This window comes from Pelophylax lessonae (assembly GCF_965119305.1).
Source record: "Pelophylax lessonae genome assembly, contig: HAP1_SCAFFOLD_161, whole genome shotgun sequence".
Taxonomy (NCBI): domain Eukaryota; kingdom Metazoa; phylum Chordata; class Amphibia; order Anura; family Ranidae; genus Pelophylax; species Pelophylax lessonae.
Window position 1 is genome coordinate 175,448 of NW_028120130.1, and position 15,572 is coordinate 191,019.

Consider the following 15,572-nt stretch of genomic DNA (forward strand, 5'->3'; position numbering starts at 1 on the left):
TATCTGGATAGAGGAAGGCCTGTGGATGTGGTGTATCTGAATAAAGGAAGGTCTGTGGATGTGGTGTATCTGGATAAAGGAAGGTCGGTGGATGTGGTGTATCTGGATAAAGGAAGGTCTGTGGATGTGGTGTATCTGGATAATGGAAGTCCTGTGGATGTGGTATATCTGGATAAAGGAGGGTCGGTGGATGTGGTGTATCTGGATAAAGGAAGGTCTGTGGATGTGGTGTATCTGGATAATGGAAGTCCTGTGGATGTGGTGTATCTAGATAAAGGAAGGTCTGTGGATGTGGTGTATCTGGATAAAGGAAGGCCTGTGGATGTGGTGTATCTGGATAAAGGAAGGCCTGTGGATGTGGTGTATCTGGATAAAGGAAGGGCGGTGAATGTGGTGTATCTGGATAAAGGAAGGCCTGTGGATGTGGTGTATCTGGATAAAGGAAGGTCTGTGAATGTGATGTATCTGGATAAAGGAAGGCCTGTGGATGTGGTGTATCTGGATAAAGGAAGGTCTGTGGATGTGGTGTATCTGGATAAAGGAAGGCCTGTGGATGTGGTGTATCTGGATAAAGGTAAGCCTGAGGATGTGGTGTATCTGGATAAAGGAAGGTCTGTGGATGTGGTGTATCTGGATAGAGGAAGGTCTGTGGATGTGGTGTATCTGGATAAAGGAAGGTCTGTGGATGTGGTGTATCTGGATAAAGGAAGGTCTGTGGATGTGGTGTATCTGGATAAAGGAAGGCCTGTGGATGTGGTGTATCTGGAAAGAAGGAAGGCCGGTGGATGTGGTGTATCTGGATAAAGGAAGGTCTGTGGATGTGGTGTATCTGGATAAAGAAAGGTCTGTGGATGTGGTGTATCTGGATAAAGGAAGGTCTATGGATGTGGTGTATCTGGATAAAGGAAGACCTGTGGATGTGGTGTATCTGGATAAAGGAAGATCTGTGGATGTGGTGTATCTGGATAAAGAAAGGCCTGTGGATGTGGTGTATCTGGATAAAGGAAGATCTGTGGATGTGGTGTATCTGGATAAAGGAAGGGCTGTGGATGTGGTGTATCTGGATAAAGGAAGGCCTGTGGATGTGGTGTATCTGGATAAAGGAAGGTCTGTGGATGTGGTGTATCTGGATAAAGGAAGGTCTGTGGATGTGGTGTATCTGGATAAAGGAAGGGCTGTGGATGTGGTGTATCTGGATAAAGGAAGGCCTGTGGATGTGGTGTATCTGGATAAAGGAAGGTCTGTGGATGTGGTGTATCTGGATAAAGGAAGGTCTATGGATGTGGTGTATCTGGATAAAGGAAGATCTGTGGATGTGGTGTATCTGGATAAAGAAAGGCCTGTGGATGTGGTGTATCTGGATAAAGAAAGGTCTGTGGATGCAGTGTATCTGGATAAAGGAAGGTCTGTGGATGTGGTGTATCTGGATAAAGGAAGATCTGTGGATGTGGTGTATCTGGATAAAGAAAGGCCTGTGGATGTGGTGTATCTGGATAAAGGAAGATCTGTGGATGTGGTGTATCTGGATAAAGGAAGGGCTGTGGATGTGGTGTATCTGGATAAAGGAAGGCCTGTGGATGTGGTGTATCTGGATAAAGGAAGGTCTGTGGATGTGGTGTATCTGGATAAAGGAAGGTCTGTGGATGTGGTGTATCTGGATAAAGGAAGGCCTGTGGATGTGGTGTATCTGGATAAAGGAAGGCCGGTGGATGTGGTGTATCTGGATAAAGGAAGGTCTGTGGATGTGGTGTATCTGGATAAAGAAAGGTCTGTGGATGTGGTGTATCTGGATAAAGGAAGGTCTGTGGATGTGGTGTATCTGGATAAAGGAAGACCTGTGGATGTGGTGTATCTGGATAAAGAAAGGTCTGTGGATGTGGTGTATCTGGATAAAGGAAGGCCTGTGGATGTGGTGTATCTGGATAAAGGAAGGACTGTGGATGTGGTGTATCTGGATAAAGGAAGATCTGTGGATGTGGTGTATCTGGATAAAGAAAGGTCTGTGGATGCGGTGTATCTGGATAAAGGAAGGACTGTGGATGCGGTGTATCTGGATAAAGGAAGGTCTGTGGATGTGGTGTATCTGGATAAAGGAAGGACTGTGGATGTGGTGTATCTGGATAAAGGAAGATCTGTGGATGTGGTGTATCTGGATAAAGAAAGGTCTGTGGATGTGGTGTATCTGGATAAAGGAAGATCTGTGGATGTGGTGTATCTGGATAAAGGAAGACCTGTGGATGGGGTGTATCTGGATAAAGGAAGGTCTGTGGATGTGGTGTATCTGGATAAAGGAAGGCCTGTGGATGTGGTGTATCTGGATAAAGGAAGGTCTGTGGATGTGGTGTATCTGGATAGAGGAAGGCCTGTGGATGTGGTGTATCTGGATAAAGGAAGGCCTGTGGATGTGGTGTATCTGAATAAAGGAAGGTCTGTGGATGTGGTGTATCTGAATAAAGAAAGGTCTGTGGATGTGGTGTATCTGGATAAAGGAAGGCCTGTGGATGTGGTGTATCTGGATAAAGGAAGGCCTGTGGATGTGGTGTATCTGAATAAAGGAAGGTCTGTGGATGTGGTGTATCTGGATAAAGGAAGGTCTGTGGATGTGGTGTATCTGGATAAAGGAAGGCCTGTGGATGTGGTGTATCTGAATAAAGAAAGGTCTGTGGATGTGGTGTATCTGGATAAAGGAAGGCCTGTGGATGTGGTGTATCTGGATAAAGGAAGGCCTGTGGATGTGGTGTATCTGAATAAAGGAAGGTCTGTGGATGTGGTGTATCTGGATAAAGGAAGGTCTGTGGATGTGGTGTATCTGGATAGAGGAAGGCCTGTGGATGTGGTGTATCTGGATAAAGGAAGGTCTGTGGATGTGGTGTATCTGGATAAAGGAAGGTCTGTGGATGTGGTGTATCTGAATAAAGGAAGGCCTGTGAATGTGGTGTATCTGGATAAAGGAAGGTCTGTGGATGTGGTGTATCTGGATAAAGGAAGGCCCGTGGGCGTGGTGTATCTGGATAAAGGAAGGTCTGTGGATGTGGTGTATCTGGATAAAGGAAGGCCTGTGGATGTGGTGTATCTGGATAAAGGAAAGCCTGTGGATGTGGTGTATCTGGATAAAGGAAGGCCTGTGGATGTGGTGTATCTGAATAAAGAAAGGTCTGTGGATGTGGTGTATCTGGATAAAGGAAGGCCTGTGGATGTGGTGTATCTGAATAAAGGAAGGTCTGTGGATGTGGTGTATCTGGATAAAGGAAGGTCTGTGGATGTGGTGTATCTGGATAGAGGAAGGCCTGTGGATGTGGTGTATCTGGATAAAGGAAGGTCTGTGGATGTGGTGTATCTGGATAAAGGAAGGTCTGTGGATGTGGTGTATCTGAATAAAGGAAGGCCTGTGAATGTGGTGTATCTGGATAAAGGAAGGTCGGTGGATGTGGTGTATCTGGATAAAGGAAGGTCTGTGGATGTGGTGTATCTGGATAATGGAAGTCCTGTGGATGTGGTGTATCTGGATAAAGGAGGGTCGGTGGATGTGGTGTATCTGGATAAAGGAAGGTCTGTGGATGTGGTGTATCTGGATAATGGAAGTCCTGTGGATGTGGTGTATCTAGATAAAGGAAGGTCTGTGGATGTGGTGTATCTGGATAAAGGAAGGCCTGTGGATGTGGTGTATCTGGATAAAGGAAGGCCTGTGGATGTGGTGTATCTGGATAAAGGAAGGCCTGTGGATGTGGTGTATCTGAATAAAGAAAGGTCTGTGGATGTGGTGTATCTGGATAAAGGAAGGCCTGTGGATGTGGTGTATCTGGATAAAGGAAGGTCTGTGGATGTGGTGTATCTGGATAAAGGAAGGTCTGTGGATGTGGTGTATCTGGATAAAGGAAGGTCTGTGGATGTGGTGTATCTGAATAAAAGGAAGGTCTGTGGATGTGGTGTATCTGGATAAAGGAAGGTCTGTGGATGTGGTGTATCTGGATAGAGGAAGGCCTGTGGATGTGGTGTATCTGAATAAAGGAAGGTCTGTGGATGTGGTGTATCTGGATAAAGGAAGGTCGGTGGATGTGGTGTATCTGGATAAAGGAAGGTCTGTGGATGTGGTGTATCTGGATAATGGAAGTCCTGTGGATGTGGTATATCTGGATAAAGGAGGGTCGGTGGATGTGGTGTATCTGGATAAAGGAAGGTCTGTGGATGTGGTGTATCTGGATAATGGAAGTCCTGTGGATGTGGTGTATCTAGATAAAGGAAGGTCTGTGGATGTGGTGTATCTGGATAAAGGAAGGCCTGTGGATGTGGTGTATCTGGATAAAGGAAGGCCTGTGGATGTGGTGTATCTGGATAAAGGAAGGGCGGTGAATGTGGTGTATCTGGATAAAGGAAGGCCTGTGGATGTGGTGTATCTGGATAAAGGAAGGTCTGTGAATGTGATGTATCTGGATAAAGGAAGGCCTGTGGATGTGGTGTATCTGGATAAAGGAAGGTCTGTGGATGTGGTGTATCTGGATAAAGGAAGGCCTGTGGATGTGGTGTATCTGGATAAAGGTAAGCCTGAGGATGTGGTGTATCTGGATAAAGGAAGGTCTGTGGATGTGGTGTATCTGGATAGAGGAAGGTCTGTGGATGTGGTGTATCTGGATAAAGGAAGGTCTGTGGATGTGGTGTATCTGGATAAAGGAAGGTCTGTGGATGTGGTGTATCTGGATAAAGGAAGGCCTGTGGATGTGGTGTATCTGGATAAAGGAAGGCCGGTGGATGTGGTGTATCTGGATAAAGGAAGGTCTGTGGATGTGGTGTATCTGGATAAAGAAAGGTCTGTGGATGTGGTGTATCTGGATAAAGGAAGGTCTATGGATGTGGTGTATCTGGATAAAGGAAGACCTGTGGATGTGGTGTATCTGGATAAAGGAAGATCTGTGGATGTGGTGTATCTGGATAAAGAAAGGCCTGTGGATGTGGTGTATCTGGATAAAGGAAGATCTGTGGATGTGGTGTATCTGGATAAAGGAAGGGCTGTGGATGTGGTGTATCTGGATAAAGGAAGGCCTGTGGATGTGGTGTATCTGGATAAAGGAAGGTCTGTGGATGTGGTGTATCTGGATAAAGGAAGGTCTGTGGATGTGGTGTATCTGGATAAAGGAAGGGCTGTGGATGTGGTGTATCTGGATAAAGGAAGGCCTGTGGATGTGGTGTATCTGGATAAAGGAAGGTCTGTGGATGTGGTGTATCTGGATAAAGGAAGGTCTATGGATGTGGTGTATCTGGATAAAGGAAGATCTGTGGATGTGGTGTATCTGGATAAAGAAAGGCCTGTGGATGTGGTGTATCTGGATAAAGAAAGGTCTGTGGATGCAGTGTATCTGGATAAAGGAAGGTCTGTGGATGTGGTGTATCTGGATAAAGGAAGATCTGTGGATGTGGTGTATCTGGATAAAGAAAGGCCTGTGGATGTGGTGTATCTGGATAAAGGAAGATCTGTGGATGTGGTGTATCTGGATAAAGGAAGGGCTGTGGATGTGGTGTATCTGGATAAAGGAAGGCCTGTGGATGTGGTGTATCTGGATAAAGGAAGGTCTGTGGATGTGGTGTATCTGGATAAAGGAAGGTCTGTGGATGTGGTGTATCTGGATAAAGGAAGGCCTGTGGATGTGGTGTATCTGGATAAAGGAAGGCCGGTGGATGTGGTGTATCTGGATAAAGGAAGGTCTGTGGATGTGGTGTATCTGGATAAAGAAAGGTCTGTGGATGTGGTGTATCTGGATAAAGGAAGGTCTGTGGATGTGGTGTATCTGGATAAAGGAAGACCTGTGGATGTGGTGTATCTGGATAAAGAAAGGTCTGTGGATGTGGTGTATCTGGATAAAGGAAGGCCTGTGGATGTGGTGTATCTGGATAAAGGAAGGACTGTGGATGTGGTGTATCTGGATAAAGGAAGATCTGTGGATGTGGTGTATCTGGATAAAGAAAGGTCTGTGGATGCGGTGTATCTGGATAAAGGAAGGACTGTGGATGCGGTGTATCTGGATAAAGGAAGGTCTGTGGATGTGGTGTATCTGGATAAAGGAAGGACTGTGGATGTGGTGTATCTGGATAAAGGAAGATCTGTGGATGTGGTGTATCTGGATAAAGAAAGGTCTGTGGATGCGGTGTATCTGGATAAAGGAAGGCCTGTGGATGCGGTGTATCTGGATAAAGGAAGGTCTGTGGATGTGGTGTATCTGGATAAAGGAAGGCCTGTGGATGTGGTGTATCTGGATAAAGGAAGGTCTGTGGATGTGGTGTATCTGGATAAAGGAAGGTCTGTGGATGTGGTGTATCTGGATAAAGGAAGGCCTGTGGATGTGGTGTATCTGGATAAAGGAAGGTCTGTGGATGTGGTGTATCTGGATAAAGGAAGGTCTGTGGATGTGGTGTATCTGGATAAAGGAAGGCCTGTGGATGTGGTGTATCTGGATGAAGGAAGGTCTGTGGATGTGGTGTATCTGGATAAAGGAAGGTCTGTGGATGTGGTGTATCTGGATAAAGGAAGGTCTGTGGATGGGGTGTATCTGGATAAAGGAAGGTCTGTGGATGGGGTGTATCTGGATAAAGGAAGGTCTGTGGATGTGGTGTATCTGGATAAAGGAAGGTCTTACAAGAAAACCTGAACAAAATAATGGGGGGGGGGGGCATCTACATGGCAAATGAGGATTAATGTTGAAAGATGTAAAGTAATACATTTGGGTACCAAAAATACAAATTACTCACTAGGGGGAGCCTCTGGAGGAATCTAGGATGGAAAAGGACCTGGGGGTCCTAGCAGAAGATAAGCTCAGCAATGGCATTCACTGCCAACCTGCTGCAAGCTAAGCCAACAGAATACTGACTGGCATGTCAGAGATTTGAAAGTTTACCCTTATATCAGAATCCAAATCAGAGTCTCCCTTAGCGTTCCCCCTTATGTCCGTGTTACCATCAGAGTCCCTTCTTACATTCAAGTCCCTAATAGAGTCCTCTCTTATGTCAGAGTACCCATCATAGTCCCGCCTTATGTTCGTGTCCTCTTTAAGATCCCCTTTTATATCTGTGTCTCCCTTGGATTTCCCCTTACATCTGTATCCCCATCAGAGCCTTTCCGCACCTCTGTGTCCCCCATCAGAGCCTTTCTGCACCTCTGTGTCCCCCATCAGAGCCTTTCTGCGCCTCTGTGTCCCCCATCAGAGCCTTTCCGCACCTCTGTGTCCCCCATCAAAGCCTTTCCGCGCCTCTGTGTCCCCCATCAGAGCCTTTCCGCAGCTCTGTGTCCCCCATCAGAGCCATTCCGCAGCTCTGTGTCCCCCATCAGAGCCTTTCCGCAGCTCGGTGTCCCCATCAGAGCCATTCCGCAGCTCTGTGTCCCCCATCAGAGCCTTTCCGCAGCTCTGTGTCCCCCATCAAAGCCTTTCTGCACCTCTGTGTCCCCCATCAGAGCCTTTCCGCAGCTCGGTGTCCCCATTAGAGCCTTTCCGCAGCTCTGTGTCCCCTATCAGAGCCTTTTGGCTCCTCTGTGTCCCCCATGAGAGCCTTTCGGCTCCTCTGTGTCCCCCATCAGAGCCTTTCCGCAGCTCTGTGTCCCCCATCAGAGCCTTTCCGCAGCTCTGTGTCCCCCATCAGAGCCTTTCCGCAGCTCTGTGTCCCCCATCAGAGCCTTTCTGCAGCTCTGTGTCCCCCATCAGAGCCTTTCCGCAGCTCTGTGTGCCCCATCAGAGCCTTTTGTCACCTCTGTGTCCCCCATCAGAGCCTTTTGGCACCTCTGTGTCTCCATCAGAGCCTTTCTGCTCCTCTGTGTCTCCATCAGAGCCTTTCGGCACCTCTGTGTCCCCCATCAGAGCCTTTCAGCTCCTCTGTGTCCTCCATCAGAGCCTTTCGGCACCTCTGTGTCCCCCATCAGAGCCTTTCCGCAGCTCTGTGTCCCCCATCAGAGCCTTTCTGCAGCTCTGTATCCCCCATCAGAGCCTTTCGGCTCCTCTGTGTCCCCCATCAGAGCCTTTCGGCTCCTCTGTGTCCCCCATCAGAGCCTTTCCGCAGCTCTGTGTCCCCCATCAGAGCCTTTCCGTAGCTCTGTGTCCCCCATCAGAGCCTTTTGGCTCCTCTGTGTCCCCCATCAGAGCCTTTCCACAGCTCTGTGTCCCCCATCAGAGCCTTTCCGTAGCTCTGTGTCCCCCATCAGAGCCTTTCCGCACCTCTGTGTCTCCATCAGAGCCTTTCGGCTCCTCTGTGTCTCCATCAGAGCCTTTCGGCTCCTCTGTGTCTCCATCAGAGCCTTTCGGCACCTCTGTGTCCCCCCCATCAGAGCCAGTCTGGGAGGAGGATGATGGTGATTGTGGTGGATGGGTTGGGGGATGAGATATTCACAAAGTCTGTGCTCAGCCCCCTTCACACGACAACCCCCCCTTTACAGCAGAGTCCCCTATTTATATCCGTATCTTCAGTCCCTCCTTTTTAAAGCAGTCCCACAGTGTCTTCAGTTCCCCTCCACATCACAGCCCTCCTTTTGTAACGCTCCTGCGTTTTATGTATGATGTGGATTTTCAGCTGCAGAAATATTCCACTTCAGTAGTCATGTAGAGAAACGCTGAGACACCAATCCCAACTCTCAATGACTCATCATGTGTGGATGATCTCAATTCAGCAAGTAAATACACACACTCAATAAGATGTTTCCTAGAGTGACTTATGTATATAGTAACACAGTGATGATAGGCTGAAGAGACAGGTTGGGTAGAGATGGTAGATGACAGACACTTGAAAGGAAATGTTCTTGAAAGTAAGATAGTAGCAGATGGGATGCAGATAGGTTTAGCAATCATGTATGATAGCAGATGACAGAGTAGCAGGTGGACATACAAGAGAGATCAACCCAGGGCAAGAACAGGTGGTAGTAGGCTCAAGAGCTAGCAATCTTAGATAATGCAGATGTAGTAATAGTCCTTAGTATGCAGAGCTAGATAGTGTAAGCTTTAGTATGGAAGTTATAGAGGTTTCCCCTGTGGGGTACTTATCACTAATAGCAATGTAGCAGAGGAGAGGTTCGGCAAGAGCGGATGATCCGGTAGCGGGATACAGGGATCAGCGCAGCATGGTTCCGACAGCGAGGTATGCTTGCAAGCATGAGAGCTTCAAGACAGGTTAGCATCAAGGCACAAAGCAGTTTGAACGAACACATGTGAGTGAGAGCCGGTGATCTAAATAGCCATCCAGTCCGGCGCTCAGTGATGACAGCATCAGTCTTAAAGGTGTATGCGCACCTTACCAAAAGAGAATGGTGGGGCGCATACACTTATGAAAGAGTAATTAGGGTACCCAAAGGTACCAGAACATTACACCTTTACATTACAGTGCCCCAGTACAGTGCTGTCCCCCTTACAATAATGTAACCAGGGACTGCTCTGTAAAAGGGGGCTGTGGTGTAAAGGGGACTGCATTGTAACAGTGTCCCTTTACAGTGCAGCCTCCCTTTTATATTACAGTGCCCCCCACAGTCTGTCCCCTCCCCTCCTTTCCTCCCTAACATCAATATCTGCCTACCCTGCACAGGAATCCTTCCTGCAGGGCAGAGGCTGTTAACAGTCTGTGTTTCCTCTCCCAGCTCCTCCGCCCACCAGCCTGGCCAACGATGTCATCCTATCAGCAGGGCAGAGGGCAGAAGGAGGTCTCGATTCCAATCTGTAGCTCCTCCCACCCACTGGCCTTCTGATTGGATGACATTGTTAGCTGGGCAGCTGCAGGAGTTGGGAGAGGACACATGGGCATGGCTGCACAGCAGGAGATGAGCGGTGACCAAGGTCTGTGATAGCCCTGTGCGGACCGCGGTCATCATTCATATCCTGCTGTGTGGCCCGGTCAGGAACAGGCCACGGACCGGCACCAGTCCACAGCCCGGGGGTTGGGGACCCCTGCTCTGTAAGATACAATACAAACATTTTATGCATGTATAGTACATAGTCTTTATATGTGATAAATATATTCAATAATGAAAGTTAAACATAAGAAGCATTTTTAATTTAGTCAAATATTTATATCATTTCTGGATTTATTTTTTTCTCTCTGTACAGGTGGATTGACAGGTTTGTTGGTCTTTATAAGCAAAACTGAGTCACATTGGAGACGAGTCCTATGGGTGTTCTGAGAGACTACAAGGCTTTCTACTACAGATCACCGGAGGATCCACACTGGACACAAGTCAGATCCGTGTTCAAAATGTCATGACTATTTTTAATACTCTTCAACATTGATCCAATCTTGGAGGACAACAGGAAAGAAGTCATTTCTGGAAGTGACAATGGCTTTACAGTAAAGTCCAACCCATACATACCCAAGAGACATCACACAAGAGTGAATGTGACTAAGGTTTTACAATGGAAGCAGAGCTTATTAGACATGCTGGAGAGAAGCCATATCCATGTTCTGAATGTGACAAAGCTTTTAGAGCAAGGTCAGAGCTGATTATACATGAGAGGGTTCACACTGGAGAGAAGCCATATCCATGTTCTGAATGTGACAAAGCTTTTAAAGTGAGGTCAGAGCTGATCAAACATGAGAGGGTTCACAATGGAGAGAAGCCATATCCATGTTCTGAATGTGACAAAGCTTTTAGAACGAGGTCAGAGCTGATCATACATGAGAGGGTTCACACTGGAGAGAAGCCATATCCATGTTCTGAATGTAACAAAGCTTTTAGAGCGAGGTCAGAGCTAATTATACATAAGAGGGTTCACAATGGAGAGAAGCCATATCAGTGTTCTGAATGTGACAAAGCTTTTAAAAGAAAAGCAGCTCTTAACAGACACCAGAGGATTCACAATGGAGAGAAGCCATATCTGTGTTCTGAATGTGACAAAGCTTTTGCACTGAAGGAAGGACTTATCAGACACCTGAAAATCCACACTGGAGAGAAGCAGTATCCGTGTTCTGAATGTGACAAAGCTTTTAAAGAGAAGGAAGAGCTTTTTGCACACAGTTGGATTCACACTGGAGTGAAGCCATATAAGTGTTCTGAATGTGATAAAGCTTTTACACAGAAGTCTCATCTTTACAGACACCAAAACAATCACACTGGGGAGAAGTCATATAAGTGTTCTGAATGTGACAAAGCTTTTACAGAGAAGTCTTCTCTTACCATACACCAGAGGAGTCACACTGGAGAGAAGCCGTTTCAGTGTTCTGAATGTGATAAAGCTTTTAGAGTAAAGTCAGAGCTGGTTGTACATGAGAGGGTTCACACTGGAGAGAAGCCATATCAGTGTTCTGAATGTGATAAAGCTTTTAGAGTCAAGTCACAGCTTATCCAGCATGGGAGAATTCACACTGAAGAGAAGCCGTATCGGTGTTCTGAATGTGACACAGCTTTTAAATGGAAAGAGGCTCTTAAAAAACACCGGAGGAGTCACATAGGAGAGAAGCCATATCTGTGTTCTGAATGTGACAAAGCTTTTAAACTGAAGGAAAGACTTATCAGGCACCAGAAAATCCACACCGGAGAGAAGCGGTATCCATGTTCTGAATGTGACCAAGCTTTTAAAGAGAAGGAAGATCTTATCATACACCATTGGATTCATACTGCAGAGAAACCATATAAGTGTTCTAAATGTGATAAAGCTTTTACACAGAAGTCACATCTTTACAGACACCAAAACAATCACACTGGGGAGAAGTCATATCAGTGTTCTGAATGTGACAAAGCTTTTACAGTGAAGTCTTCTCTTACCATACACCAGAGGATACACACCGGAGAGAAGCCATTTCAGTGTTCTGAATGTGATAAAACTTTTATAGCGAAGTCTTCTCTTACCATACACCAGAGGAGTCACACTGGAGAGAGGCCGTATCCGTGTTCTGGATGTGATACAACTTTTACACAGAAGTCACACCTTATTGTACACCAGAGGATTCACACTGGAGAGAAGCCATATCGGTGTTCTGAATGTGGTAAAGCTTTTACAAGGAAATCATATCTTATCCTACACCAGAGGGTTCACACCAGGGAGCTAAAACTCTGGGAGAAAGGGTATTCAAAGGGGTTGCAGATGGACAACTCTGAAAGGGTTTCGGGTGACTCAGCAGTTGCACACCCCATGTCATGCCCCAAGCTAATGAAAAAGTGAAACAATATAATGCTACTTTAAGAGACTACAATCTGTGAGCAAATGAGAATGAAATAGACGGATGCACTGAGTTTAGTTCTTATGACCTTCAGGCAAAAACCTAGAAAACCTTTGAATATTTTACCTTTTGAGATACTTTTTGGAAAAGCACTAATGATTCTCCTCTTTCTCTTGTTTATGGCTGGATACGTATTCTGTTTGTATCATATACTAATTAACCTTCATTGCCAGATCCTGAGTTAATACGTCAATAACTCTGCCTCCGTACCAGAGACTGGGTAGTAGTCCAGTGGCCTGCTGCCAAGTCTCTGCAGCCAAGATCTTCCCAGGTTCTGCTCAATATTGCTACATCAGTAGAGCTCAAATGTTCCAGGTAAACCCATCTAGTCCACTTCACCTATATTCATAAGGTTCTTCATCTCTGTGACAAAAGCACTCTGGGCAGTTCTAAGACTGGGACAATGGTCATGGAGGAGTCACTATTATGAGAAAGAGACTCCCAAGGTTGGTTTAGGCCTTCAAAAATGCTGCTGCTTATGGTTTGCTGCTTTTGACCATGCCATCTAAGCCCAGCTGGCCACAGCCACAAGTCTATACCTTTCCAGCTATTGCTCAGGCTCCATGGAGTAAATGTGCTTTGGTGTAAATCACACCGTGCAACTGCAAAAGATCCAAACGTAGGGACCCTCTCATCACAAACCTAAAACATGGCAGGTAAAAGCTCAGAATCTTTCAGTATTTTCAGTGGTTTCTTGCACTATTTTTCCTTTCCATTGATGACTTTTTTTTATAGACTAGCAATTTTTAACTTTCTAGCAAATTTTACTACTCCCGGGAAGTGTCAATTCCGTAGCACCGCCCCCTCCCATCACTTCTATGCAGGTTGATGATTGTAGTCATTTTGTACAAGTATATGACCATTTTGAAAAATAAAACAATACTTTTTTAGTTTTTGTTATAAAACATCCAATAAAAAATTTAAAAAATCTAATTTCTTCATCAATTTAGGCCAATATGTTTTCTGCTACATGTTTTTTGTAAAAAAAAAAAAATATCCCAATAAGCGTATATTGATTTGTAGATGGTATAACGTTTGCACAAACCAAACTATGGTATATTTTTGTATAATTTTTATTTTGCATATATAATTTATATTATGCTCCCTGCTGATACCACTGCTTGTGGAAGAGAATTCCACATCCCCACTGCTCTGACAGTGAAGAACCCCCTACGTATTTTTAGCTTAAACCGTTTTTCCTCAAGTTTTAGTGAGTGGCCATGTGTCTTATTGTATTTCCTTTCTCTGAAAAGTGTGTTCTTTATGCTCAGGTCACCAGTACACCAGTAATACATTGATATCATATCCCCCCTCAATCGTCTCTTCTCCAGAGAGAATAAGTTCAGTGCTTGTAGTCTTTCCTCATAGCTGATGTCCTCCATTCCCCTAATTATTTATGTTGTCCTTCTCTGGACTCTCTCCAGTTCCAGCACATCCTTCCTGAGGACCGGTGCCCAGAACTGGACAGCATACTCCAGATGAGGCCAGACCAGAGTCTTGTAGAGAGGGAGAATAATCTCTTTATTTCTGGAGTGAATCCCCTTTTTTATACATCCCAGTATTTTGTTGGCTTTGCTTGCAGTGGCTTGGCATTGCATGCCACTGCCAAGCCTGTTGTCTACCAGTACCCCCAAGTCCTTTTCCATCCTAGACTCCCCCAGAGGTTCCCCCCCCCCCTAGTGAGTAGCTTGCTTTCTGGTTTCTGGCACCCAGGTGCATTACTTTACATTTTTCAACATTAAACCTCATCTGCCATGTAGTTGCCCACCCCGTTATTTTGTTCAGGTCAACTTGTAAGGTTTCCACATCCTGCATAGAAGATATTGGCATGCTTAGTTTAGTATCATCCGCAAATACTGAGATTTTGCTCGATATCCCCTCCTCTAGATCATTTATGAATGAATTAAACAGGATTAGGCCCAGGACAGAACCCTAGGGGACCCCACTTTCCACACCCGCCCAATCTGAGTACTCCCCATTAATCACCTCCCTCTGTACTCTCCCCTGGAGCCAGTTCTCTATCCAGGTAATCACCTTATGGTCTATACCTACCTTCCTTAGTTTGTACAGTAAGCGTTTGTGGGGAACGGTGTCAAAGGCCTTTGCAAAGTCCAGATACACCACATCCACAGGCTTACCTTTATCTAGGTGGCAGCTCACTTCATCGTAGAAGGTTAATAGATTGGTTTGGCAAGAACGATTTTTCATGAATCCATGCTGATTACTACTAATAATACTGTTTTCATTACTAAAGTCTTGTATGTGGTCCCTTAACATCCCCTCCAAAATCTTGCAGACTACAGATGTTAGGCTGACTGGCCTATAGTTACCCGGGATATATCTTGGCCCTTTTTTAAATATTGGTACCACGTTGGCTTTTTTCCAATCTATACAGGTGTTCTCTTTTTGCACAAGAAGTCTGTACTGCCCATCCCCTTTCCGGTGGGAGAACCTTTTGAATTCAGTGCGGTTATCAGACAAGTACTAGTCACTTTCCTCCTGGACTTGGGCAACATTGTAACCCTGATACTGGATGCCCTGGTTGGTAAGGTGCGAACCAGGCTCTCACCAAAAGGATCTCACCAAATAGGTAAAACAGACCTCTGACCCCGAGAGGACTTTGTTCAATATATGCCGATGATGAAATTGATTTGTGTAACGTTGGGTATGATCATGAGTCTGTTTACTCAGTTCAAAATGAGAAGTTCACCGGTACCAGAAGCATAATCCTGACAGCAAGCTGCCCTCTGGTGGTGGGAGAGATATCTCAGATTATCGCTAATGTTTGAAGAGGAAATTACCACAAGTCCGCCCTTTCCTGATCCAAAAGCCTGAGGAACAGGAGAGATGTACTTATTTTGTGACCAACAATGACCATCTCTATAGGGTTTAAAAAATTCTGGAAGATGTTTTTGAGCAATTGTTGGCACCCAAACTGTATAGATGGAAGGTCCTTGTTTTGGGCCATAATGATGCATTGGGAAGGACACCTGGGAACTGAGAAAACCGAGGCGTGTATCACCGACCGTTCTACTGGCCAAGGGTGATAGCTGAGGTAAAGAAATTCTGTATATCTTAAGGTAATTGCTTTGGTGTCACCAGGAGTATTTTTTAAAGCAGTGGGCCTATGTGCAAAAATATAAATTGGGCCCCCTGAACTCTACCTCCCTACTGAACACCCGGAACACTGCTTCACCTACTACTGACCCACTACTGACCCCTGAACTCTGTGTCACTACTGACCTCTGTGACACTATAAAACCTTGACCTCTGCCTCACTTACTACTGAACCCGAAACTCTGCATCACTTACTACTGACCCCTAAACTCTGCATCACTTACTACTGAACCCTGAACTCTGCATCACTTACTACTGACCCCTGAACTCTGCATCACTTACTA

General features: G+C 45.7%; 1 protein-coding gene across 1 annotated transcript in view; it reads left to right on the top strand.

The window, feature by feature from the left end:
- Positions 1-12,186, top strand: part of LOC309543524 (uncharacterized protein) — a 186,352-nt gene extending 174,166 nt beyond the window's left edge. The window contains exons 3-4 of the mRNA XM_082275998.1: positions 10,065-10,084; positions 10,360-12,186. Coding sequence (XP_082132124.1) covers positions 10,065-10,084; positions 10,360-12,113 — 1,774 coding nt within the window. The 3' untranslated portion in view covers positions 12,114-12,186. The remainder of the gene's footprint in view (positions 1-10,064; positions 10,085-10,359) is intronic.
- The last annotated feature ends 3,386 nt before the right edge of the window (positions 12,187-15,572 follow it).